The sequence below is a fragment of the Neoarius graeffei genome, chromosome 2 (genome assembly GCF_027579695.1).
Source record: "Neoarius graeffei isolate fNeoGra1 chromosome 2, fNeoGra1.pri, whole genome shotgun sequence".
Taxonomy (NCBI): Eukaryota; Metazoa; Chordata; class Actinopteri; order Siluriformes; family Ariidae; genus Neoarius; species Neoarius graeffei.
The window spans coordinates 32,013,898-32,041,179 of NC_083570.1; the positions used below are offsets into that span (position 1 = coordinate 32,013,898).

At 43.8% G+C, this 27,282-nt stretch overlaps 1 protein-coding gene across 3 annotated transcripts in view; it reads right to left on the reverse strand.

The window, feature by feature from the left end:
• Positions 1–27,282, reverse strand: part of ccnk (cyclin K) — an 86,161-nt gene that overhangs the window by 7,300 nt on the left and 51,579 nt on the right. For all 3 annotated transcript variants that reach the window (XM_060914096.1, XM_060914098.1, XM_060914097.1), the window contains one exon: positions 9,825–10,024. In XM_060914096.1, the coding sequence (XP_060770079.1) occupies positions 9,825–10,024 (200 nt within the window). The remainder of the gene's footprint in view (positions 1–9,824; positions 10,025–27,282) is intronic.

The following is a 27,282-nucleotide window of genomic DNA, read 5'->3' on the forward strand; positions in this document are numbered from 1 at the left end:
CCAACACTACATGTTAAGGCTTCCCCTCTTTCTATGACCCCTTTTTCCTCTCTTATCAACAGAAGAGATCCTGCAGACCATCTTGTCCTCCAATCCCACCACCTGCCCGTTTGATCCCATCCCTTTCACAAGGCTTCAGACCTTCTCACCAGACCTCCTCCCCTTCATCTCTTCAATCATCTGGTCATTTACCACCCACAGTCAAGAAAGCAAGGGTTATTTCCATGCAAAAGAAACCCACTCTGAATACCTCAGACATCAGCAATTACCATCCATCATTTCTTGCTGTTCTTTCTAAAATTCTTGAACATACCATCTCCAATTAACTGCCTCCCTCTCTGCCCCAAAACAATCTCCAGTCTGGCTTCAAAGCAACCATTACTGAGAGGCTTCATGCAGCTAGATCAGCCAAACTATCATCAGTCCTCAGACTCTCCGCAGCCTTTGACATGGACGGATGGTCGTATCAGATAACATACATCATACATACAGTGTTCCACAAGGCTCAGTGCTGAGTCCTTGTGTACTTCCCCCTATACACACACACATGGTGAAGTCATATCCTGACATGGATTTTCATACTGCTGCTATGCTAAAGACACTCAACTCAACCTCTCATTTCACCCCCAAGTCACTCATAGTTCTGCACGAATCTCAGCATGTTAGGCAGACATCTCTTCAACTAATCCTAGCAAAACTGAGCTGTTGTACATTCCTGGAGATGCACCCCCACATCAAGAACTCATGATCTCCTTGGACAACTCTCAGATCTCATCGTCTGTCACTGCACACAAACTTGGGGTAACTACGGACAACCAAGTGTCTAAGCCACATCACTAAACAGGTTCGCTCATGCAGGTTTCTTGTGTAGATCATTACGAAAATCTGGTCATTTCTATCCACAGAGGGCACTCAACTGCTCGTTCAGTCCCTTCTCATTTCAAGAGTGGACTACTGCCAGTCACTCCTGGCAGGTTTTCTCCTATGCACCATCTGACCTCTGGAAACACACCAAAACTTGTTTTCAACCTCCTCACACTTTCAAGCTCTAACCCATTGTTATGCTTCCTCCACTGGCTGTCAACAGCACAGTTTGATAAAAACACAGATGTCTGCCAACAAAGCCAAAAATGAGCACACTCCATTCTGAACCACTCTCCCCCTGAGCCTCAAGCACTACAACTGGACCCGCAATCTCTCAAGATACTAGGAAGGCATGAATCAAGGATCTTCTCGTCTGTACTGGCATGCAGACGGTAGAACAGACTTCCCCTGACTGTCTGAACAACCAAGCCCATGGCCGTGTTCAAAAAGACAGACTAAATCAGAATTTGCATTGCGTTCGTCTCACCAGTTACAGCAAAAGAAACAGTTTGTCATATGCACACTCAAGCACAGTGAAATTCATCCTCTGCATTTAACCCATCTGAAGCAGAGAACACACATACCCAGAGCAGTGGGCAGCTATGCTACAGTGCCTGGGGAGCAGTTGGGGGTTAGGTGCCTTGCTCAAAGGCACTTAAACCCAAGGCTACCCCATGTTAACCTAACCTGCATGCCTTTGGACTGTGGGGGAAACCGGAGCACCCAGAGGAAACCCACACAGACACGGGGAGAACATGCAAACTCCACACAGAAAGGCCCCCACCGGCCGCTGGGCTTGAACCCAGAACCTTCTTACTGTGTGGCAATAGTGCTAACCACTACACCACTGTGCCACCCCTCAAAGACTACACCTGGTAATGACAGAGGTGTCCCCATCAACACCACTGACTTGCTGAATAAGAAAACATGTTTTCTAATTCCCCTGTACTACAAAACTTTCATTTGTGCTACTGAACCAGTGCTAGGCTATTGTTTGGGATGCTATGTAGCTAGTTCTGATTTCTTTCAGCTCTAAAGTGGTTATCAGTAGACAGAAACAGACTGCATCATCAGTAAAGGGCATTAAGCATCCAAGATTGTACCCAGGGTACAATCCTTTCTTGTGCTTTTAAGCACTTTTTTGTTACATTACCCACCAATTTGCCCAGGTATTCCATGCCTTAAATTTCAAAAAGCTAAGTTCAAAACACTTAAGTACTTCAGAGTGTGAATCCTGTGGTATCCATTTAGCATATGGCCTTTCTTCACTGCCTGTTAACAGCATAACTTGACTCTACTCGCCTTTTTTGGCTTTGACTCTGGCCAAAGTTGTGGATAGTACCTTGTAACCGGTCCTTTTTTGGCATCACCTCCATCAAGGTTCCAAGTGAGCTGGAGCGATACCAAAAGGTAACGTGAAAACACTGGACTACTGACTGGCCAGAGTGAACCTCACAGGTCATCACTGCGCGAGATAAGACATCCTGAACAAATCCGCCATTTTAAAAACAGCGTTATATTTATTATACTTCAATTATGCGCGTTTTCACCGCTCATGTGCATGTGTGCGCGCACGCAAAGCGGTGTTATATCAAAGTTGCCACAATTCATCATGTTGCTAATGCGTTTTGTTAAAACAAAACACACAGGTGTTTAAAAAAAAAAAAAACCCTGTGTCCAAACTGTCAGGACGTAATGGTAACTGCATAAAAAAGTGCAAATCAGTTTAAAAGCATGACACGATTATGTCCTGACAGTCAGGTGGAGCTTTTTTTAAATGCCGTTTTTTGGCTTGCTTGCTTAACAAAATGCGTTGGAAATATGACAAACTGTGGCAACTAACACTAGACATGACACTTTCACATGCACGCACACACATGTGCAAGTAGTAATAAATAATAATAAAGTGTTCCTGTGTACATAACATTGAAGATGACATCACTGCAGTTTTATGCGGCATCACTAAGATGACCAGCTGTAGTGGAAAACAAGCTGCTGATACCAAAAGCAAGTAGAGTCAAGTTGGTACCATGCAGTGAAAAAAGGCCAACAGACACCTTCACCTGCAATCTAAAAAGACCAAATGGGACTTCCGGTTAGCTTATGGGAGTGATTAGACGTGCTTGTGACCACTCTCCCAGAAAAGTTTGTTTTCCCACTTTAAAAACTCATTAATTTAATTTTGTGTCGAACATACTCTGGATGAGTGGGAAGAGACACACAAGGGGCTAAAAGAAAGAATGCCTAAATATCAAGATAAAAGCAGTTTGGTGGCGAAAACTAGAAACCCCGAGGCACAGCAGATGAGCAGTGGCACGGATGAAGCCATGAAAACTGAAGGAAACAAACTCGACTGACTTAATGGCGGCAATTAAGGAACTTAAATTTGATCTGAATGGGGGTAATGATTCCCTGACACAGAAAATCAACCTCTTGGGTCAAGAAATTAACGATAAACTCGACAACTTTACAAAAGGAGATGCAAAGCCTGTCCAGCCGAGTAGGCGAAGCGGAGACCCGGGTGGGGCATGTGGAGAACTGGGCAGCAGAGGTAAACGAGGTGCTTTCAGCCTGTGTCAAACAGCAAAAGATTATCCAAGCTAAATTAACGGACCTGGGGTCCCGATCCAGACGTAAGAACATCCGCATAATCGGCGTGCCAGAGGGCGAGGAGGAAAGCTCCATATTATTATTCATCACAACTCTCCTCAAACGTGAGATACCGCTGCCGCAGGACTTAGATTTGAAAAATTCAGCGAGCGCATCGTTCCCTGGCGCAGAAACCCCAACCCGAAGACCCACCCAGGCCGATAATTGTCAACTTCCAGGAGTTCACTACCAAGGAATTGGTGTTACGGGAGGCCTGGAAAAGGGGCAAAATACTGCATGGCAACAGGATGATTTGCTTCGATCATGACTACGTGGCTGAGATCGTTAAAAAACCTAAGTACAACACCGTCAAGAAAGTACTAAAGGGGAAAGGAATCCATTTTCAAACGCCTTACACCAGCATGAGGATCTACTGGGACACCGAGGTCCGACCTTATAGCAGCGCAGAGGCGGCATGGGGAGAGCTACAGAGATGGTGATATGAAGCGGAGCCGCCGCAAGTGAGGGAGTGAGAGCCCGCCCTGGACACACGCTTGGCTGATCTGCTTGGATGGGAGCAGAGAGCAGACCGTCAGGGGGATGCCGCATCCGCCGCACAGAGAGCGAGGAAGAGACTGCAGGAGTTCCAGAGAGATAACACAAAGGAAAACATCTAAGACTTCTCTGCTACACTCTGACAAATAAGTTTGTGGTAACTTACAATGTTTGAATATTTAATTTGAATGACCCTTTGGCCACATTGTTTAATCATCATATATGGGAAGAGTGGTTTCAATTAGGACATATGTTGGACTCATAGGATGGTGATGGTTCTTTTGCCAGACTTAATACCCATCTCTAATATCAAGCCCTCTTTTGATGGGAGGCTTTACCCTCGACCTTCCAACAGGGTCACTCAGGGGTGAGATAGATCTCCTCACCTGGAGGCCTAAGTTTTCTTATGTTCTCTTTTGTAGCATAGTTACTGTTGTTACTGTTTTTTTTTCTTCTCTTGGGGGAGACCAATATTTCATGTGATACATACAGCAGGGTCACATAACTTAAAAGATCGTATCTTTGAATGTAAATTGCCTAAGAAATCCAATTAAGAGAAGCAGAGTATTCGCAAAGCTTAAAAAAAAAAAATGCTTCAGGAAACACACATGTCGAATGAAGAACACAATAAGTTGAAAAGGTTTGGATACTTGAATTCTTTTTACAGCTCTTGTAAAAACAGTAGAAAAAGAGGCGTGGCTATTCTAGTGTCTAACTCTCTGAATTTTGAGCTAATTAAGGAAGGAGGAGATAAAGAGGGGAGGTACATCATAGTTAAAGGAAGATTTAATAATGTCCTGGTCACATTTGCCTGTATACATGTTCCTCCAGAAAGTGATAGAAAACTTCTCACTCTGCTCTTTGACAAAGTTATTGCTTTAAGTGAAGGGATATTAGTCTGTGCTGGAGACTGGAACACAGAATTACACAGAATTGCTCAACGGACACGACTAGCAAAAAACAAAATCACGTGTCAAAAAAATCGTAATATCTTAAATCAAAGAGACTGGTATGTTTGATGTCTGGAGGAATCTCCATTCTCTTGAGAAGGACTTCACACATTCAGCTACTCATCAGATACGCTCACGACTAGATTATTTTCTGATGAATATCTCAGACAGACATAAGGTGAACGAATACTCTATAGGAACAGCAGATATATCGGATCATAATGCAACTCTATTTAACTATACACTTAAATGACAGACGTAAAAACACATTATGGAGAATGAATATCGGAATCCTGAATAACCAAACAACCGTGAATGAAATAAAAAGAAATTAAGGATTGTATTGAAGATAACAATAGTGAAATAGAACCAACAATAATTTGGGATACAGTTAAAGCAATTATGAGAGAGAGAATCTGATCTCAAGGACTGCTCACATTAATAAGATGAGGAGAATAAGATATGATAAATTAGAGAAGGAATTGAGAAAATTAGAGAAACAAAAACAAACAGACAAAGATATAAGGTTAACAGACCAGTTAAAAGAAGTTAGAAAACAAATAGATGCAATGGTGGCTGATGACTTGGAAAATAAATTGATTTATAAAATGGACTTGTTACGAATCGGGCCCAAAAGCAACAAAGGCAAGACGCCTTAGAACTCAACAAATTAAAAACTCTATATTTAAGATTATAGACCCATTAAGTAATGTAGTAGTACTTGAACCTCGGGGAATAGAAAACTGCTTCAAGGAATATTATAGGACATTATACTCACAACCAGTCCTAATAAACAAGGAATCAACTGATAAATATTTGTCATCACTGGATCTTCCCCTACATAGCAGAAGTACAAAACAGATCATTGTCCGCCCCAATCACAAAAAAATAAAAATAAAAAAAATAATTAGATAGCGCCATCAGTAATTTGAAAAACAGTAAGTGCCCAGGGAGTGATGGATTCCCAAATGAGTGGTATAAGGTTTTTAGAGAGGACCTCACACCCACTTTGCTGGAATCTCTGAATTAGACTAAAATATGCTAGAATACCCCCGTCATGGAAAGAAGCAGTGATGGTGAGACCAAAAGACGACAAAAAACAAGCAAACAAACAAACAGTGTCATGCGAATCTTATCGGCCAATCTCCATATTGAATGTGGACTATAAATTATTCACTTCCATAATTTCTAAAATACTGGAAAATCATCTTCCAGACCTAATAAATGAAGATCAAACTGGATTCATTAAAGGCCGACAAACACAGGACAATATTAGACGTACAATACACATTATAGAGCAAGTTAAAAAACAACATCTGAGTGCAGCCTTGATCAGCCTCGACGCCGAGAAGGCATTTGATAGAGTCAGCTGGCCTTTCCTCTATAGAGGTTTTCGACCCACGTGACCGTTGCCATGTCAACAAGTAGCCGGCGCCATTTTGACGGTCACAAATATGGCGACTACCGGTAGCGATACACTGCTGATCATGACGAAGTCTCATTGTCGAGTATTTTATCCGGCCTAGATGACGCAAGTAAGAAGCGATATCACCAGAAAATCAATGATGCTGGTGTACGTGATCCGTACACGTTACCAGGCTATCTTTTTCTGGCTTTGCAGCGTGGGTGATCTTCCTGACCTGCAGTCAGGCGTGTGGGAAATACCAGGGAAAAAACACAAAAGAAAAAGGAGCGAGATGCAGAAAACACCTTCACTATCCAGCGACGTAGGGCATTTACAGGGCGAGCAGAGGGAGAGGTATTTGCAAAAATTGAGGTTAGCAGGCTTAGAGAACGACGTTTACCTGCTTCCACCAGGATTGTTCACTGACGTACGGAAGTACACCAAGCCCTCGTCTTTACCTGACTTCGGCCCACATGATCTGTATACCTATGTCGTTAAAAATCAGGCTGGGTAACATGCCTACATCAGCGGGTCGTCCCTGGAGCCGGTGGTCGCCATCTTATTACAGCTAAGGTTTGTTCACATTTTCATTTACTTTCGGTCCTCAGGATAAACAAAATGTTATTAAATGTCATTGAAATAACTTCTTAGTCTGTTGAGACATGGCCCGTTATAAATTTGCTGTTACCAGGCAATGACCAAGAACTGTATTATTAGGGTCGGTGTAGTTGTAGTAGTGCACTAGCAGCTAGCTGTTAGCACTAGCTAATGTCAACAACAGTAGCTGGTATGTTACTGTAGCAATGTTTACGTTCAGTCATTTGGATGACTGTTAAAACCTTTCAGTCTCAAGTTTTTCCTTTACTGTATTTACTAGTTTACTGAGCTAGCGCGCTCGGGCAGGCTGGGAGCGAGCACGCTAGCTCGGGCAGGCTGACATTGTCTCTGGTTCAGGAGTGGTGTAATATTAGGAATGCGACAGTTGTAGACCCTTTTCTGAAGACGCTCTGTGCTCTTGATGCACTGACGCCAACATCAGTCCACTCCTTGTGAAGCTCTCCCAAGTTCTTGAATTGACTTTGACTATTCTCTCAAGGCTGTGGTCATCCCTGTTGCTTGTGCACCTTTTCCCGCCAGCCTTTTCAGCAATGACTTTCTGTGGCTTACCCTCCTTGTGGAGGGTGTTGTTGATCATCTTATGGACAACTGTCAAATCAGCAGTCTTCCCCATGATTGTGGTTGTGTGTACTGAACTAGACTAAGCAGTGATATAGTATTTATACTGTTCTAAATAATAATTTACTCAAAATTAAATATATTTTGAGGGGTTTTTTTTGTTCAGCTTCAGCAAGCAGTTCTTTAAAGTTCAACATTGAAATGTAAACAGGCATGACTTCATTTTGTCTGGCAGGTCTCAAGCAGGCAAGCTTTCAAAAAAAAAAAAGTCAACCTGTTTTTCAGTTCTATTCAGTGTTTTTGTTTAGACCACACAAATACATATTTATATAACATCTGCCTAATTGGGGAAGATTTCCAAACACTTTTTTTTTTTGAACAAGTGTTCCAAAAAATGTACGTATGGCAGTAAATCAGGAAACGTGTAACAGACCACTTTTCAGAGCAAAAAAAAAAAAATCAGTGTCAGAAAGGAGTTGCCTGCAAGTGCTAATGTTCCAAGAGAACTGTGCCAGGTTCTTCAGGATGCTTAGAAAAACTGACCAGCAAACATCCTATAACTGTACTTGAGAATGCTGTTCATAGACTTCAGTTCAGCATTTAATGCGGTCATCCCTCAACAACTGATGGGGAAACTGGACCTGCTGAGCCTGAACACCTCACTCTGGTTGCTGAACTTTCTCTCTTACTCCTTTTCCACCAAATCAGTTCCAGGGCTGGTTCACAACTCGTTCAACTTGCGAGCCAGCTGAGAACCAGTTTGCTTTTCCATAGCTCGCGGTGCTAAGGGAAGCCACGTCATTACGTCGCTACGTTTGCATAAACCTTGGTGCGAATATCGAAGCAAAAACAACACGGAAGAAGCAGCAGCAACAACAATAATCATGGATGACTTCGCGTTTGTACAGCTGCTGCTTCTCGTCGCTTAAAAATGGCGATCTTTCGCGGTCTTATTGTTGTTGGTCTTAACAACTCCGCCCCCCCGCTGACGTAAGCGGTTCTTTCCTTTGGCCCAGCAGAGAGTTGGTGCTAGCCTGGAACCATTTTTTCTGGCCCTAGAGCCAGTTCTTTTGTCAGTGGAAACAGAAAACCCAGTTCCAAACTAAGCACTGGCCCCGAACCAGCCCTGGAACTGCTTTGGTGGAAAAATGACTATATAAGCCAGTTGTTATACTTTGTTCCGTCTCTCTTTGCCTCGGTCTCTGCATTTTGTGAGTAGAAAACTCTGACTCAAACCTTGTGACGAGGGTAGACCAAGCAAGTTTGGGGTGATACACTACACTTACGCAGGTTAACTGTTGTATAGATACATTAGTTAAGTGGGTAAGTGCCATTGTTGCATTTCTTCGAAGTTGTGTTAGTTTAGATTGGAGTAGTTAAGTTAGGTAGGAGTTTTTGGTTTCCTTATATTTCTGTGTTAGGTTAGTTGACTTCCTTAAATGGCAGAGTAGTTTTGCTTCTTTTTGTTTGTGCAACTGGCACTTCCCAGCCTCCCTCTGACCTTGGTTATGTTATAATTCCATGTATGCTCTTTTTAAATTCACTATGTAAATAAATTCACTTTATATATGTTACCATCACCTTTTGTTACTCCCTTTTCCCTAGACTTTAAAAAAAGGGGTTGTAACAGTCGCACACAACATTCTTCAACCAATTCTAAAGGATGGCAGGAATTTGGCTGGAAGAATCTTATACGCTTCTTTATTACTCCACATATAAAATGTAAACAATCACAATTACAACAGAAATGTTGGAGGGATTGTGGACATATGGATGCTGGTCACTCACATCTTTTGGTCCTGTGCAAAAATACAACTGTTTTGGAAAAATGTCATTCAAATAATGGAGGAAATATTAAAACAAAGTACCGATGGACCCCTGGGTTGTGTACCACGGGCTAATGCCTGTGGGGGCAATAGAAAAGAAAGACACTTACCTCTTTAAAATATTAATACTCGCTATTTAAAAAGCCATGACAAGGAACTGGCTGAAATACAACCCCCCCAAGACTAAGACAATGGCTAGACATTGTTGAGGAAATATACACCATAGAAAAACTGTGTCTAAGGGTCAGAGAAGGGGACTTTGAACAAAAGTGGCAGAAACGGACTGCATTCAAGGACAAATCCCAGCCCCGACTGACTTGAAAGGAAAAATAATATAAATATGGATCATCTTCCCCAATTTGTTATTGTTTTTGATGTGTGTTTTTTCTTTGTTACTTATCCTATATGGCTTATTTAAAATAAGTTTAAAAAAAAAAAAGACCAAATGAGGTGCCTCACATGTTGCCGTTTTAGTTGCCGTGGTGGGCTGGCCTGAGGAGAATTCTTCTTGGATGGTGGCAGAGCTGCAGGGTTTCCTCCTGGTTGACTGAGCAGGCCTGTAGGAGAAGGCTGGGGTTTGTCTTTCTCCTGCAGTTGGGGCTGCTGTGGAATTGGCTGCTTGCCCTGAGAGTACAGGTCCAGGATTTGGTGGCAGATGTCTGAGCAAAAAAAAAAAAAAAAAAAAGGATCAAGGAAGATCATGACTATCTTTCAAAATAGCAAGACTGACTTAGCTGATGTAAAATTAGAAGATCTCCAGGGCAATATTTAGTGCGACAACCCATTGTCAGTAGTCTTAGGTACACCTCAAGTTCAAGTCATCTTTGTCAATTCTGCCATACGTAAAGGCCATAGACAGGATTGAAATGCCATTTCTCCCAGCCTTTTTTTATTTATATATATATATATATATATATATATATATATATATATATATATATATATATATATATAAATAAAAGTAATAAAATGCACTTGAAGAAAGGCACACATACCACAAAAAAATAAAACACAAACAAGCAGGGAATAATGCAAATGGAGTAAATAGCGCAAACAGCTTAACATATGGGAGTATATACAATGTGCAAATAATGTTTCATTCACACATGAGTAATGAGCAGGGGAAAAAAAAGTTAAAAATGACAAGTGCCTGATTTATTTAACAAAGATTACAGATGAATTGCAGTAACAGTTCTTTGGGTGTGTGTGCACACACGAGGAAAGGGGGTGTTCAACTTCCTGACAACCTGATGTATAAACTAACAGTCTGGTGGAGCTAGCTCGGAGGCTACAGTACCTTTTACCAGAAGACAAAAGAGATTGAAGGCATGAGAAGGGTGGGTGGGGTCACTCACAATGCTGGTGGCTTTGCAGGCTAGGCGAGTGTTGTAGATGCCCAGGAGGGGGATAGTGAGGCATCAGTGATTATCTTGGCTGTATTCACCTATGTGTTGCAGGGTTTTATGATGGACAGCTGTGCAGCTCCCAAACCACACAGTGACGCAGCTAGTCAGAATGCTCTCAACAGTGGCATAGTAGAAAAAAAGTGTACATAATGGGTGTTGGGGCTCTGGCTCTTTTTGGAGGAAATATCAGCACTCCCAGGCTTTTTTGGCTAGTGATGCAGTATTGTTCTTCCAGGAGAGGTCATCTGAAGTGCACCCCAGGACTTTGGCATTGTTCACCTGTTCCACAGCAGTTTCCTTGATGGTCAGCTGGGGGTGCTCAGTATGGGTCTTGCAAAGGTCGATAACAATCCCTTGTTTTTTTTACCCCCACAGTGACCGTTATTGATACTGACCCTTACTGGATTACAGTCACTCAGATGCCCCTTTTCCACCAAAGCAGTTCCAGGGCTGGTTCGGGGCCAGTGCTTAGTTTGGAACTGGGTTTTCTGTTTCCACTGACAAAAGAACTGGCTCTAGGGCCAGAAAAAATGGTTCCAGGCTAGCACCAACTCTCTGCTGGGCCAAAGGAAAGAACCGCTTACGTCAGCGGGGGGGCGGAGTTGTTAAGACCAACAACAATAAGACCGCGAAAGATCGCCATTTTTAAGCGACGAGAAGCAGCAGCTGTACAAACGCGAAGTCATCCATTATTATTAGGGCCCGAGCCCTATAGGGCGAAGGCCCTATTGTTCTTGTAAGAGTTCACTATTATTATTCTTCCGTCTTCTTCTCTATTTTTCTCCGCTGTTGGGCCATTTTCGGGGCGCTTGCCATGGGCGAAAACGCACGAAATTTGGCACCACTTCCGAGAATTGACACCGCTACTCAGAACCAGAAGCCCAAACTTGGCCGGGGCTCAGGGCCTCTATAGCGCCCCCTAAGTCGTTGTGATTTTGGCCTCCCGCATTAAGGTGCCTGGTTGCCATATAGTTTGTAGTGCTGGCATGCCATTTGGTACGCATATGTATCTCACTAAGCCGGACAAAAATGTAATGCCAATGCTTTAGCCACGCCCATCAGGAAGTCAGGTAATTTCACTTTTGTGCGAAATGCATGGCCACGAAGACGGCGCAACTCCTCCTAGACCGTTCATAGGAATGTCACCAAAATTGATACACATCATCTACAGACATGGCTGACAAAAGTTACTAAATACGTTTCACGTAGGATAAACCGTTCAGAAGTTATACGTCAATCAATTTTCACTTCAAAATTTTACATGCTAAAAAATTCATAAATCTTCTAATTGCTCAACACTGCTCAGACTTCACACGCACATCACTCATTGCGCTTCTGACATGTTACCCAATTTCTGTGATATTTCGCCACTGGGGGCGCTATTTTTGGGCAAAAAATCCAATCTTTCCTCAAATTTGGTCAAACTTCACGGCCACCCTCTTACTACCTCCCATGTCATGTATACCACATTTTGGGAATTTTCGTCCATGGGGGGGGCGCTGTTTTTGGCCAACGCAATTTCTCCAAAATGGGTTTTTGGTTAATAATTCCATAATGCTTTTCCTTCACACCACTACCTTGTGATAGTACGTTGCTGTTGTAGACACTTATTTTTCCAACTCATAATCGCTCATGTACAGCATAGCGCCACCTACTTACATGGGAAAAACCAAAAAATTTATTCTTCAAAAATCTATATCTCATCTTCTATTTACTCAATTTTCATCACACTTCATACGCAAACTCTTCATAGCTCACCTGACATATACGCCAAATTTTGTGCACTTTCGCCCCTGGGGGTGCTGGTTATGGCAGAAATGATATTGCAGCTTCTGATTTGTCAACCTTGGCAAGCAAACTCTTTACAAGACCCTTATTGGGGCGCTTGCCATGGTCGACAACGCTCGAAATTTGGCTCCTTTTTCTTAGACTGCCACCGCTTCTGAGAACCAGAAGCCCAGATCCAGGCGGGCCTCAGGGCCTCTATAGCGCCCCCTAACGTGTTGTGATTTTTGCCTCTCGCATTAAGGTGCCTGGTTGCCATGTAGTTTGTAGTGGTGGCATGCCCTTTGGTACGCATATGTATCTCACCAAGCCGGACAAGAATGTAATGCCAATGCATTAGCCACGCCCTACAGGAAGTGAGGTAATTTCACTTTTGTGCGAAATGCATGGCCACGCAGACGGCGCAACTCCTCCTAGACCGTTCATAGGTACGTCACCAAAATTGATACACATCATCTACAGACATGGCTGATAAAAGTTGCTAAATACGTTTCACATAGGCTAAACCGTTCAGAAGTTATACGTCAATCATTTGTCAATGCAGAATTTTACATGCTTAAAAATTCATAACAAATCTTCTAATTGCTCAACACTGCTCATACTTCACACGCAAATCACTCATTGGGCTTCTGACATGTGACCCAATTTCTGTGATGTTTCGCCACTGGGGGCGCTATTTTTGGGCAAAAAATCCAATCTTTCCTCAAATTTGGTCAAACTTCACGGCCACCCTCTTACTACCTCCCATGTCATGTATACCACATTTTGGGAATTTTTGTCCATGGGGGGGCGCTGTTTTTGGCCCACGCAATTGCTCCAAAACGGGTTTTTGGAAAATAATTCCATAGTGCTTTTCCTTCACACCACTACCTTGTGATTGTACGTTGCTGTTGTAGCCACTTATTTTTCCAACTCATAATCGCTCATGTACCGCATAGCGCCACCTACTGACATGGGAAAAACCAAAAAATTTATTCTTCAAAAATCTATATCTCATCTTCTATTTACTCAATTGTCATCAAACTTCATACGCAGACTCTTCATAGCTCACCTGACATATACGCCAAATTTTGTGCACTTTCGCCCCTGGGGGTGCTGATTATGGCAAAAATGATATTGCAGCTTCTGATTTGTCAACCTTGGCAAGCAAACTCTTTTCAAGACCCTTATTGAGGCGCTTGCCATGGTCGACAACGCACGAAGTGCGAGACCCTATTGTTGCCATGTGTCCATTTCTGTGCTTTGTCGCCATTGTGGGAGTAATGTCTCTTGCCGCAGAAGCTGTGGAAGGTTTTTCGCGGGGTCGCATGCCCCCGCCCCCCTTGGCCGCTGGCGCGAGGGCCCGTCGAGGCCGCTTGCAGCTTTAATTAGGGCCCGAGCCCTATGGGCGAAGGCCCTATTGTTCTTGTAAGAGTTCACTATTATTCTTCTTCTGCCGTCTTCTTCTTCTTCTTCTTCCGTCTTCTTCTTCTTTATTTTTCTCCGCTGTTGGGCCATTTTCGGGGCGCTTGCCATGGGCGAAAACGCACGAAATTTGGCACCAGTTCCGAGAATTGCCACCGCTACTCAGAACCAGAAGCCCAAACTTGGCCGGGGCTCCGGGCCTCTATAGCGCCCCCTAAGTCGTTGTGATTTTGGCCTCCCGCATTAAGGTGCCTGGGTGCCATGTAGTTTGTAGTAGTGACATGCCATTTGGTACGCATATGTATCTCACTAAGCCGGACAAAAATGTAATGCCAATGCATTAGCCACGCCCAACAGGAAGTGAGGTAATTTCACTTTTGTGCGAAATGCATGGCCACGAAGACGGCGCAACTCCTCCTAGACCGTTCATAGGGATGTCACCAAAATTGATACACATCATCTACAGACATGGCTGACAAAAGTACCTAAATACATTTCACGTAGCATAAACCGTTCAGAAGTTATACGTCAATCAATTTTCACTGCAGAATTTTACATGCTTAAAAATTCATAACAAATCTTCTAATTGCTCAAAACTGCTCATACTTCACACGCAAATCACTCATTGGGCTTCTGACATGTTACCCAATTTCTGTGATATTTCGCCACTGGGGGCGCTATTTCTGGGCAAAAAATCCAATTTTTCCTCAAATTTGTTCAAACTTCACGGCCACCCTCTTACTACCTCCCATGTCATGTATACCACATTTTGGGAATTTTCGTCCATGGGGGGCGCTGTTTTTGGCCGACGCAATTGCTCCAACACGGGTTTTTGGTAAATAATTCCATAATGCTTTTCCTTCACACCACTACCTTGTGGTAATGTCTCTTGCCGAAGAAGCTGTGGAAGGTATTTCGCGGGGACGCATGCCCCCGCCCCCCTTGGCCGCTGGCGCGAGGGCCCGTCGAGGCCGCTTGCGGCTTTAATTATTCTTCCGTCTTCTTCTTCTTCTTCTTTATTTTTCTCCGCTGTTGGGCCATTTTCGGGGCGCTTGCCATGGGCGAAAACGCACCAAATTTGGCACCAGTTCCGAGAATTGCCACCGCTACTCACAACCAAAAGCCCAAACTTGGCCGGGGCTCAGGGCCTCTACAGCGCCCCCTAAGTCGTTGTGATTTTGGCCTCCCGCTTTAAGGTGCCTGGGTGCCGTGTAGTTTGTAGTAGTGGCATGCCATTTGGTACGCATATGTATCTCACTAAGCCGGACAAAAATGTAATGCCAATGCATTAGCCACGCCCAACAGGAAGTGAGGTAATTTCACTTTTGTGCGAAATGCATGGCCACGAAGACGGCGCAACTCCTCCTAGACCGTTCATAGGAATGTCACCAAAATTGATACACATCATCTACAGACATGGCTGACAAAAGTTACTAAATACGTTTCACGTAGGGTAAACCATTCAGAAGTTATACGTCAATCAATTTTCGATCCAAACTTTTACATGCTTAAAAATTCATAACAAATCTTCTGATTGCTCAAAACTGCTCATACTTCACACGCAAATCACTCATTGGGCTTCTGACATGTTACCCAATTTCTGTGATATTTCGCCACTGGGGGCGCTATTTTTGGGCAAAAATTCCAATCTTTCCTCAAATTTGGTCAAACTTCACGGCCACCCTCTTACTACCTCCCATGTCATGTATACCACGTTTTGGAAATTTTCGTCCATGGGGGGCGCTGTTTTTGGCCGACGCAATTGCTCCAAAACGGGTTTTTGGTAAATAATTCCATAATGCTTTTCCTTCACACCACTACCTTGTGATAGTACGTTGCTGTTGTAGACACTTATTTTTCCAAGTCATCATCGCTCATGTACAGCATAGCGCCACCTACTGACATGGGAAAAACCAAAAAATTTATTCTTCAAAAATCTATATCTCATCTTCTATTTACTCAATTGTCATCAAACTTCATACGCAAACTCTTCATAGCTCACCTGACATATACGCGAAATTTTGTGCACTTTCGCCACTGGGGGCGCTATTTTTGGGCAAAAAATCCAATCTTTCATCAAATTTGGTCAAACTTCACGGCCACCCTCTTCCTACCTCCCATTTCATGTATACCACATTTTGGGAATTTTCGTCCATGGGGGGGCGCTATTTTTGGCCGACGCAATTGCTCCAAAACGGGTTTTTGGTAAATAATTCCATAATGCTTTTCCTTCACACCACTACCTTGTGATAGTACGTTGCTGTTGTAGACACTTATTTTTCCAAGTCATCATCGCTCATGTACAGCATAGCGCCACCTACTGACATGGGAAAAACCAAAAAATATATTCTTCAAAAATCTATCTCATATCTTCTATTTACTCAATTGTCATCAAACTTCATACGCAAACTCTTCATAGCTCACCTGACATATACGCCAAATTTTGTGCACTTTCACCCCTGGGGGTGCTGGTCATGGCACAAATGATATTGCAGCTTCTGATTTGTCAAACTTGGCAAGCAAACTCTTTTCAAGACCCTTATTGGGGCGCTTGCCATGGTCGACAACGCACGAAATTTGGCTCCTTTTTCTTAGACTGCCACCGCTACTGAGAACCAGAAGCCCAGATCCAGGCGGGCCTCAGGGCCTCTATAGCGCCCCCCGAGCACCGTACAGTGCGAGACCCTATTGTTGCCATGTGTCCATGTCTGTGCTTTGTCGCCATTGTGGGAGTAATGTCTCTTGCCGAAGAAGCTGTGGAAGGTATTTCGCGGGGACGCATGCCCCCGCCCCCCTTGGCCGCTGGCGCGAGGGCCCGTCGAGGCCGCTTGCGGCTTTAATTAGGGCCCGAGCCCTATGGGCGAAGGCCCTATTGTTCTTGTAAGAGTTCACTATTATTAGGGCCCGAGCCCTATGGGCGAAGGCCCTATTGTTCTTGTAAGAGTTCACTATTATTAGGGCCCGAGCCCTATGGGCGAAGGCCCTATTGTTCTTGTAAGAGTTCACTATTATTAGGGCCCGAGCCCTATAGGGCGAAGGCCCTATTGTTCTTGTAAGAGTTCACTATTATTATTCTTCTTCTTTATTTTTCTCCGCTGTTGGGCCATTTTCGGGGCGCTTGCCATGGGCGAAAACGCGCGAAATTTGGCGCCACTTCCGAGAATTGCCACCGCTACTCAGAACCAAAAGCCCACACTTGGCCGGGGCTCAGGGCCTCTATAGCGCCCCCTAAGTCATTGTAATTTTGGCCTCCCGCATTAAGGTGCCTGGTTGCCATATAGTTTGTAGTAGTGGCATGCCATTTGGTATGCATATGTATCTCACTAAGCCGGACAAAAATGTAATGCCAATGCATTAGCCACGCCCAACAGGAAGTGAGGTAATTTCACTTTTGTGTGAAATGCATGGCCACGAAGACGGCGCAACTCCTCCTAGACCGTTCATAGGAATGTCACCAAAATTGATACACATCATCTACAGACATGGCTGACAAAAGTTACTAAATACGTTTCACGTAGGATAAACCGTTCAGAAGTTATACGTCTATCAATTTTCACTTCAAAATTTTACATGCTAAAAAATTCATAATTCTTCTAATTGCTCAACACTGCTCATACTTCACACGCTAATCACTCATTGGGCTTCTGACATGTTACCCAATTTCTGTGATATTTCGCCACTGGGGGCGCTATTTTTGGGCAAAAAATCCAATCTTTCCTCAAATTTGGTCAAACTTCACGGCCACCCTCTTACTACCTCCCATGTCATGTATACCACATTTTGGGAATTTTTGTCCATGGGGGGCGCTGTTTTTGGCTGACGCAATTTCTCCAAAACGGGTTTTTGGTAAATTATTCCATAATGCTTTTCCTTTACACCACTACCTTGTGATAGTGCGTTGCTGTTGTGGTCACTTATTTTTCCATCTCATAATCACTCATGTACAGCATAGCGCCACCTACTGACATGGGAAAAACCAAAAAATTTATTCTTCAAAAATCTATATCTCATCTTCTGTTTACTCAATTGTCATCAAACTTCATACGCAAACTCTTCATAGCTCACCTGACATGTACGCCAAATTTTGTGCACTTTCGCCCCTGGGGGTGCGGGTTATGGCAGAAATGATATTGCAGCTTCTGATTTGTCAAACTTGGCAAGCAAACTCTTTACAAGACCCTTTTTGGGGCGCTTGCCATGGTCGACATCGCACGAAATTTGGCTCCTTTTTCTTAGACTCCCACCGCTACTGAGAACCAGAAGCCCAGATCCAGGCGGGCCTCAGGGCCTCTATAGCGCCCCCTAACTCATTGTGATTTTGGCCTCCCGCCTTAAGGTGCCTGGTTGCCATGTAGTTTGTAGTAGTGGCATGCCATTTGGTACGCATATGTATCTCACTAAGCCGGACAAAAATGTAATGCCAATGCATTAGCCACGCCCAACAGGAAGTGAGGTAATTTCACTTTTGTGCGAAATGCATGGCCACGAAAACGGCGCAACTCCTCCTAGACCGTTCATAGGAATGTCACCAAAATTGATACACATCATCTACAGACATGGCTGACAAAAGTTCCTAAATACGTTTCACGTAGAATAAACCGTTCAGAAGTTATACGTCAATCAATTTTCAATGCAAAATTTTACATGCTTAAAAATTCATAACATATCTTCAAATTGCTCAAAACTGCTCATACTTCACACGCAAATCACTCATTGGGCATCTGACATGTTACCCAATTTCTGTGATATTTCGCCACTGGGGGCGCTATTTTTGGGCAAGAAATCCAATCTTTCCTCAAATTTGGTCAAACTTCACGGCCACCCTCTTACTACCTCCCATGTCATGTACACCTCATTTTGGGAATTTTCGTCCATGGGGGGCGCTGTTTTTGGCCAACGCAATTGCTCCAAAACAGGTTTTTGGTAAATAATTCCATAATGCTTCTCCTTCACACCACTACCTTGTGATAGTACGTTGCTGTTGTAGACACTTATTTTTCCAACTCATAATCGCTCATGTGCAGCATAGCGCCACCTACTGACATGGGAGAAACCAAAAAATTTATTCTTCAAAAATCAATATCTCTTCTTCTATTTTCTCAATCTTGATCAAACTTGATACGCACACTCGTAACAGGTCACCTGACATATGTGCCAAATTTTGTGAACTTTTGCCACTGGGGGCGCTGTTTTCAGGCAACAATTTATATCTCGGCTTCTGATTGGTCAAACTTGATCAAACTTTACAAAACAACTCTTCATAGGTCCCTTGACATGTATACCAAATTTGGTGAACTTTCACCACTGGGGGCGCTCATTGCGCTGTAGCAGTTGCAGGAGAGGTGTTTACAATCATGAGGCACCAGGAGTATGTTGTTTTGGTTGCCTTAAACACACATGACTTGTGGACCACTGGGGGCGCTCATTGCACTGTAGCAGTTGCAGGAGAGGTGTTTACAATCATGAGGCACCAGGAGTATGTTGTTTTGGTTGCCTTAAACACACATGACTTGTGGGGAATGGGTAGGCAGTCGGGAGCAAGTGTTGTAGCATAGCACCACCTACTGACATGGGAGAGACCAAAAAATTTATTCTTCAAAAATCAATATCTCATCTTCTATTTTCTCAATCTTGATCAAACTTGATACGCACACTCTTAACAGGTCACCTGACAAATGTGCCAAATTGTGAACTTTTGCCACTGGGGGCGCTGTTTTCAGGCAACAATTTATATCTCGGCTTCTGATTGGTCAAACTTGATCAAACTTTACAAAACAACTCTTCATAGGTCCCTTGACATGTATACCAAATTTGGTGTTCTTTCACCACTGGGGGCGCTCATTGCGCTGTAGCAGTTGCAGGAGAGGTGTTTACAATCATGAGGCACCAGGAGTATGTTGTTTTGGTTGCCTTAAACACACATGACTTGTGGACCACTGGGGGCGCTCATTGCACTGTAGCAGTTGCAGGAGAGGTGTTTACAATCATGAGGCACCAGGAGTATGTTGTTTTGGTTGCCTTAAACACACATGACTTGTGGGGAATGGGTAGGCAGTCGGGAGCAAGTGTTGTAGCGTTACATACAGACTAATAGATGTCTAACAGAAGACAATCCTATGTAGCTATAGTTTGGTGACTGACGAGGTAAATACATTAATTTGGTTGGGAAGCCATGGCATAAAATGTTCTGTCCATGACAACGTCTCAGCGCACCGTGTACTCTGTGTCCGATTCTGTGCTTTGTCACCATTGTGGGAGTAATGTCTCTTGCCGAAGAAGCTGTGGAAGGTATTTCGCGGGGACGCATGCCCCCGCCCCCATTGGCCGCTGGCGCGAGGGCCCGTCGAGGCCGCTTGCGGCTTTAATTAGGGCCCGAGCCCTATAGGGCGAAGGCCCTATTGTTCTTGTAAGAGTTCACTATTATTATTCTTCTTCTTTATTTTTCTCCGCTATTGGGCCATTTTCGGGGCGCTTGCCATGGGCGAAAACGCGCGAAATTTGGCGCCACTTCCGAGAATTGCCACCGCTACTCAGAACCAAAAGCCCACACTTGGCCGGGGCTCAGGGCCTCTATAGCGCCCCCTAAGTCGTTGTGATTTTGGCCTCCCGCATTAAGGTGCCTGGTTGCCATATAGTTTGTAGTAGTGGCATGCCATTTGGTACGCATATGTATCTCACTAAGCCGGACAAAAATGTAATGCCAATGCATTAGCCACGCCCCACAGGAAGTGAGGTAATTTCACTTTTGTGTGAAATGCATGGCCACGAAGACGGCGCAACTCCTCCTAGACCGTTCATAGGAATGTCACCAAAATTGATACACATCATCTACAGACATGGCTGACAAAAGTTACTAAATACGTTTCACGTTGCATTAACCGTTCAGAAGTTATACGTCAATCAATTTTCACTTCAAAATTTTACATGCTAAAAAATTCATAACAAATCTTCTAATTGCTCAACACTGCTCATACTTCACACGCTAATCACTCATTGGGCTTCTGACATGTTACCCAATTTCTGTGATATTTCGCCACTGGGGGCGCTATTTTTGGGCAAAAAATCCAATCTTTCCTCAAATTTGGTCAAACTTCACGGCCACCCTCTTACTACCTCCCATGTCATGTATACCACATTTTGGGAATTTTCGTCCATGGGGGGCGCTGTTTTTGGCCGACGCAATTTCTCCAAAACGTGTTTTTGGTAAATTATTCCATAATGCTTTTCCTTTACACCACTACCTTGTGATAGTGCGTTGCTGTTGTGGACACTTATTTTTCCATCTCATAATCACTCATGTACAGCATAGCGCCACCTACTGACATGGGAAAAACCAAAAAATTTATTCTTCAAAAATCTATATCTCATCTTCTGTTTACTCAATTGTCATCAAACTTCATACGCAAACTCTGCATAGCTCACCTGACATGTACGCCAAATTTTGTGCACTTTCGCCCCTGGGGGTGCGGGTTATGGCAGAAATGATATTGCAGCTTCTGATTTGTCAAACTTGGCAAGCAAACTCTTTACAAGACCCTTTTTGGGGCGCTTGCCATGGTCGACATCGCACGAAATTTGGCTCCTTTTTCTTAGACTCCCACCGCTACTGAGAACCAGAAGCCCAGATCCAGGCGGGCCTCAGGGCCTCTATAGCGCCCCCTAACTCATTGTGATTTTGGCCTCCCGCATTAAGGTGCCTGGTTGTCATGTAGTTTGTAGTAGTGGCATGCCATTTGGTACGCATATGTATCTCACTAAGCCGGACAAAAATGTAATGCCAATGCATTAGCCACGCCCAACAGGAAGTGAGGTAATTTCACTTTTGTGCAAAATGCATGGCCACGAAAACGGCGCAACTCCTCCTAGACCGTTCATAGGAATGTCACCAAAATTGATACACATCATCTACAGACATGGCTGACAAAAGTTCCTAAATACGTTTCACGTAGAATAAACCGTTCAGAAGTTATACGTCAATCAATTTTCAATGCAAAATTTTACATGCTTAAAAATTCATAACATATCTTCAAATTGCTCAAAACTGCTCATACTTCACACGCAAATCACTCATTGGGCATCTGACATGTTACCCAATTTCTGTGATATTTCGCCACTGGGGGCGCTATTTTTGGGCAAAAAATCCAATCTTTCCTCAAATTTGGTCAAACTTCACGGCCACCCTCTCACTACCTCCCATGTCATGTACACCTCATTTTGGGAATTTTCGTCCATGGGGGGCGCTGTTTTTGGCCAACGCAATTGCTCCAAAACAGGTTTTTGGTAAATAATTCCATAATGCTTCTCCTTCACACCACTACCTTCTGATAGTACGTTCCTGTTGTAGACACTTATTTTTCCAACTCATAATCGCTCATGTGCAGCATAGCGCCACCTACTGACATGGGAGAAACCAAAAATTTATTCTTCAAAAATCAATATCTCATCTTCTATTTTCTCAATCTTGATCAAACTTGATACGCACACTCCTAACAGGTCACCTGACATATGTGCCAAATTTTGTGAACTTTTGCCACTGGGGGCGCTGTTTTCAGGCAACAATTTATATCTCGGCTTCTGATTGGTCAAACTTGATCAAACTTTACAAAACAACTCTTCATAGGTCCCTTGACATGTATACCAAATTTGGTGAACTTTCACCACTGGGGGCGCTCATTGCGCTGTAGCAGTTGCAGGAGAGGTGTTTACAATCATGAGGCACCAGGAGTATGTTGTTTTGGTTGCCTTAAACACACATGACTTGTGGACCACTGGGGGCGCTCATTGCACTGTAGCAGTTGCAGGAGAGGTGTTTACAATCATGAGGCACCAGGAGTATGTTGTTTTGGTTGCCTTAAACACACATGACTTGTGGGGAATGGGTAGGCAGTCGGGAGCAAGTGTTGTAGCATAGCACCACCTACTGACATGGGAGAAACCAAAAAATTTATTCTTCAAAAATCAATATCTCATCTTCTATTTTCTCAATCTTGATCAAACTTGATACGCACACTCCTAACAGGTCACCTGACATATGTGCCAAATTTTGTGAACTTTTGCCACTGGGGGCGCTGTTTTCAGGCAACAATTTATATCTCGGCTTCTGATTGGTCAAACTTGATCAAACTTTACAAAACAACTCTTCATAGGTCCCTTGACATGTATACCAAATTTGGTGCACTTTCACCACTGGGGGCGCTCATTGCGCTGTAGCAGTTGCAGGAGAGGTGTTTACAATCATGAGGCACCAGGAGTATGTTGTTTTGGTTGCCTTTAACACACATGACTTGTGGGGAATGGGTAGGCAGTCGGGAGCAAGTGTTGTAGCGTTACATACAGACTAATAGATGTCTAACAGAAGACAATCCTATGTAGCTATAGCTTGGTGACTGATGAGGTAAATACATTAATTTGGTTGGGAAGCCATGGCATAAAATGTTCTGTCCATGACAACATCTCAGTGCACCGTGTACTCTGTGTCCAATTCTGTGCTTTGTCACCATTGTGGGAGTAATGTCTCTTGCCAAAGAAGCTGTGGAAGGTATTTCGCGGGGACGCATGCCCCCGCCCCCCTTGGCCGCTGGCGCGAGGGCCCGTCGAGGCCGCTTGCGGCTTTAATTATTCTTCCGTCTTCTTCTTCCGTCGTCTTCTTCTTCTTTATTTTTCTCCGCTGTTGGGCCATTTTCAGGGCGCTTGCCATGGGCGAAAACGCACGAAATTTGGCACCAGTTCCGAGAATTGCCACCGCTACTCAGAACCAGAAGCCCAAACTTGGCCGGGGCTCAGGGCCTCCATAGCGCCCCCTAAGTCGTTGTGATTTTGGCCTCCCGCATTAAGGTGCCTGGTTGCCATATAGTTTGTAGTAGTGGCATGCAATTTGGTACGCATATGTATCTCACTTAGCCGGACAAAAATGTAATGCCAATGCATTAGCCACGCCCAACAGGAAGTGAGGTAATTTCACTTTTGTGCGAAATGCATGGCCACGAAGACGGCGCAACTCCTCCTAGACCGTTCATAGGAATGTCACCAAAATTGATACACATCATCTACAGACATGGCTGACAAAAGTTACTAAATAAGTTTCACGTAGGATTAACCGTTCAGAAGTTATGCGTCAATCAATTTTCGATGCAAAATTTTACATGCTTAAAAATTCATAACAAATCTTCTGATTGCTCAAAACTGCTCATACTTCACAAGCAAATCACTCATTGGGCTTCTGAAATGTTACCCAATTTCTGTGATGTTTTGCCACTGGGGGCGCTATTTTTGGGCAAAAATTCCAATCTTTCCTCAATTTTGGTCAAACTTCACGGCCACCCTCTTACTACCTCCCATGTCATGTATACCACGTTTTGGAAATTTTCGTCCATGGGGGGCGCTGTTTTTGTCCGACGCAATTGCTCCAAAACGGGTTTTTGGTAAATAATTCCATAATGCTTTTCCTTCACACCACTTCCTCGTGATAGTACGTTGCTGTTGTAGACACTTATTTTTCCAACTCATAATCGCTCATGTACAGCATAGCGCCACCTACTGACATGGGAAAAACCAAAAAATTTATTCTTCAAAAATCTATATCTCATCTTCTATTTACTCAATTGTCATCAAACTTCATACGCAAACTCTTCATAGCTCACCTGACGTCAACGCCAAATTTTGTGCACTTTCGCCCCTGGGGGTGCTGGTTATGGCAAAAATGATATTGCAGCTTCTGATTTGTCAAACTTGCCAAGCAAACTCTTTACAAGACCCTTATTGGGGCGCTTGCCATGGTCGACAACGCACGAAATTTGGCTCCTTTTTCTTAGACTGCCACCGCTACTGAGAACCAGAAGCCCAGATCCAGGCGGGCCTCAGGGCCTCTATAGCGCCCCCTTACTCGTTGTGATTTTGGCCACCCGCATTAAGGTGCCTGGTTGCCATGTAGTTTGTAGTAGTGGCATTCCATTTGGTACGCATATGTATCTCACTAAGCCGGACAAAAATGTAATGCCAATGCATTAGCCACGCCCAACAGGAAGTGAGGTAATTTCACTTTTGTGCGAAATGCATGGCCATGAAGACGGCGCAACTCCTCCTAGACCGTTCATAGGAATGTCACCAAAATTGAGACACATCATCTACAGACATGGCTGACAAAAGTTACTAAATAGGTTTCACGTAGCATAAACCGTTCAGAAGTTATACGTCAATCAATTTTCAGTGCAACATTTTACATGCTTAAAAATTCATTACAAATCTTCTACTTGCTCAAAACTGCTCATACTTCACACACAGATCACTCATTGGGCATCTGACATGTTACCCACTTTCTGTGATATTTCGCCACTGGGGGCGCTATTTTTGGGCAAAAATTCCAGTCTTTCCTCAAATTTGGTCAAACTTCACGGCCACCCTCTTCCTACCTCCCATGTCATGTATACCACATTTTGGGAATTTTCGTCCATGGGGGGCGCTGTTTTTGGCCGACGCAATTGCTCCAAAACGGGTTTTTGGTAAATTATTCCATAATGCTTTTCCTTCACACCACTACCTTGTGATAGTGCGTTGCTGTTGTAGACACTTATTTTTCCAACTCATAATCGCTCATGTACAGCATAGCGCCACCTACTGACATGGGAAAAACCAAAAATTTTATTCTTCAAAAATCTATATCTCATCTTCTATTTACTCAATTGTCATCAAACTTCATACGCAAACTCTTCATAGCTCACCTGACATGTACGCCTAATTTTGTGCACTTTCGCCCCTGGGGGTGCTGGTCATGGCAAAAATGATATTGCAGCTTCTGATTTGTCAAACTTGGCAAGCAATCTCTTTACAAGACCCTTATTAGGGCGCTATTATTATTAGGGCCCGAGCACCGTACAGTGCGAGACCCTATCGTTGCCATGTGTCCAATTCTGTTCTTTGTCGCCATTGCGGGAGTAATGTCTCTTGCCGAAGAAGCTGTGGAAGGTATTTCGCGGGGACGCATGCCCCCGCCCCCCTTGGCCGCTGGCGCGAGGGCCCGTCGAGGCCGCTTGCGGCTTTAATTATTCTTCCGTCTTCTTCTTCTTCTTTATTTTTCTCCGCTGTTGGGCCATTTTCGGGGCGCTTGCCATGGGCGAAAACGCACGAAATTTGGCACCACTTCCGAGAATTGCCACCGCTACTCAGAACCAAAAGCCCAAACTTGGCCGGGGCTCAGGGCCTCTATAGCGCCCCCTAAGTCGTTGTGATTTTGGCCTCCCGCATTAAGGTGCCTGGTTGCCATATAGTTTGTAGTACTGGCATGCCATTTGGTACGCATATGTATCTCACTAAGCCGGACAAAAATGTAATGCCAATGCATTAGCCACGCCCAACAGGAAGTGAGGTAATTTCACTTTTGTGCGAAATGCATGGCCACGAAGACGGCGCAACTCCTCCTAGACCGTTCATAGGAATGTCACCAAAATTGATACACATCATCTACACACATGGCTGACAAAAGTTACTAAATACGTTTCACGTAGGATAAACCGTTCAGAAGTTATACGTCAATCAATTTTCACTTCAAAATTTTACATGCTAAAAAATTCATAGCAAATCTTCTAATTGCTCAAAACTGCTCATACTTCACACGCTAATCAATCATTGGGCTTCTGACATGTTACCCAATTTCTGTGATATTTCGCCACTGGGGGCGCTATTTTTGGGCAAAAAATCCAATCTTTCCTCAAATTTGGTCAAACTTCACGGCCACCCTCTTACTACCTCCCATGTCATGTATACCACATTTTGGGAATTTTCGTCCATGGGGGGCGCTGTTTTTGGCCGACGCAATTTCTCCAAAATGGGTTTTTGGTTAATAATTCCATAATGCTTTTCCTTCACACCACTACCTTGTGATAGTGCGTTGCTGTTGTAGACATTTATTTTTCCAACTCATAATCGTTCATGTACAGCATAGCGCCACCTACTGACATGGGAAAAACCAAAAAATCTATTCTTCAAAAATCTATATCTCATCTTCTATTTACTCAATTTTCATCACACTTCATAGGCACACTCTTCATAGCTCACCTGTCATATACGCCAAATTTTGTGCACTTTCGCCCCTGGGGGTGCTGGTTATGGCAGAAATGATATTGCAGCTTCTGATTTGTCAACCTTGGCAAGCAAACTCTTTTCAAGACCCTTATTGGGGCGCTTGCCATGGTCGACAACGCTCGAAATTTGGCTCCTTTTTCTTAGACTGCCACCGCTACTGAGTACCAGAAGCCCAGATCCAGGCGGGCCTCAGGGCCTCTATAGCGCCCCCTAACATGTTGTGATTTTTGCCTCTCGCATTAAGG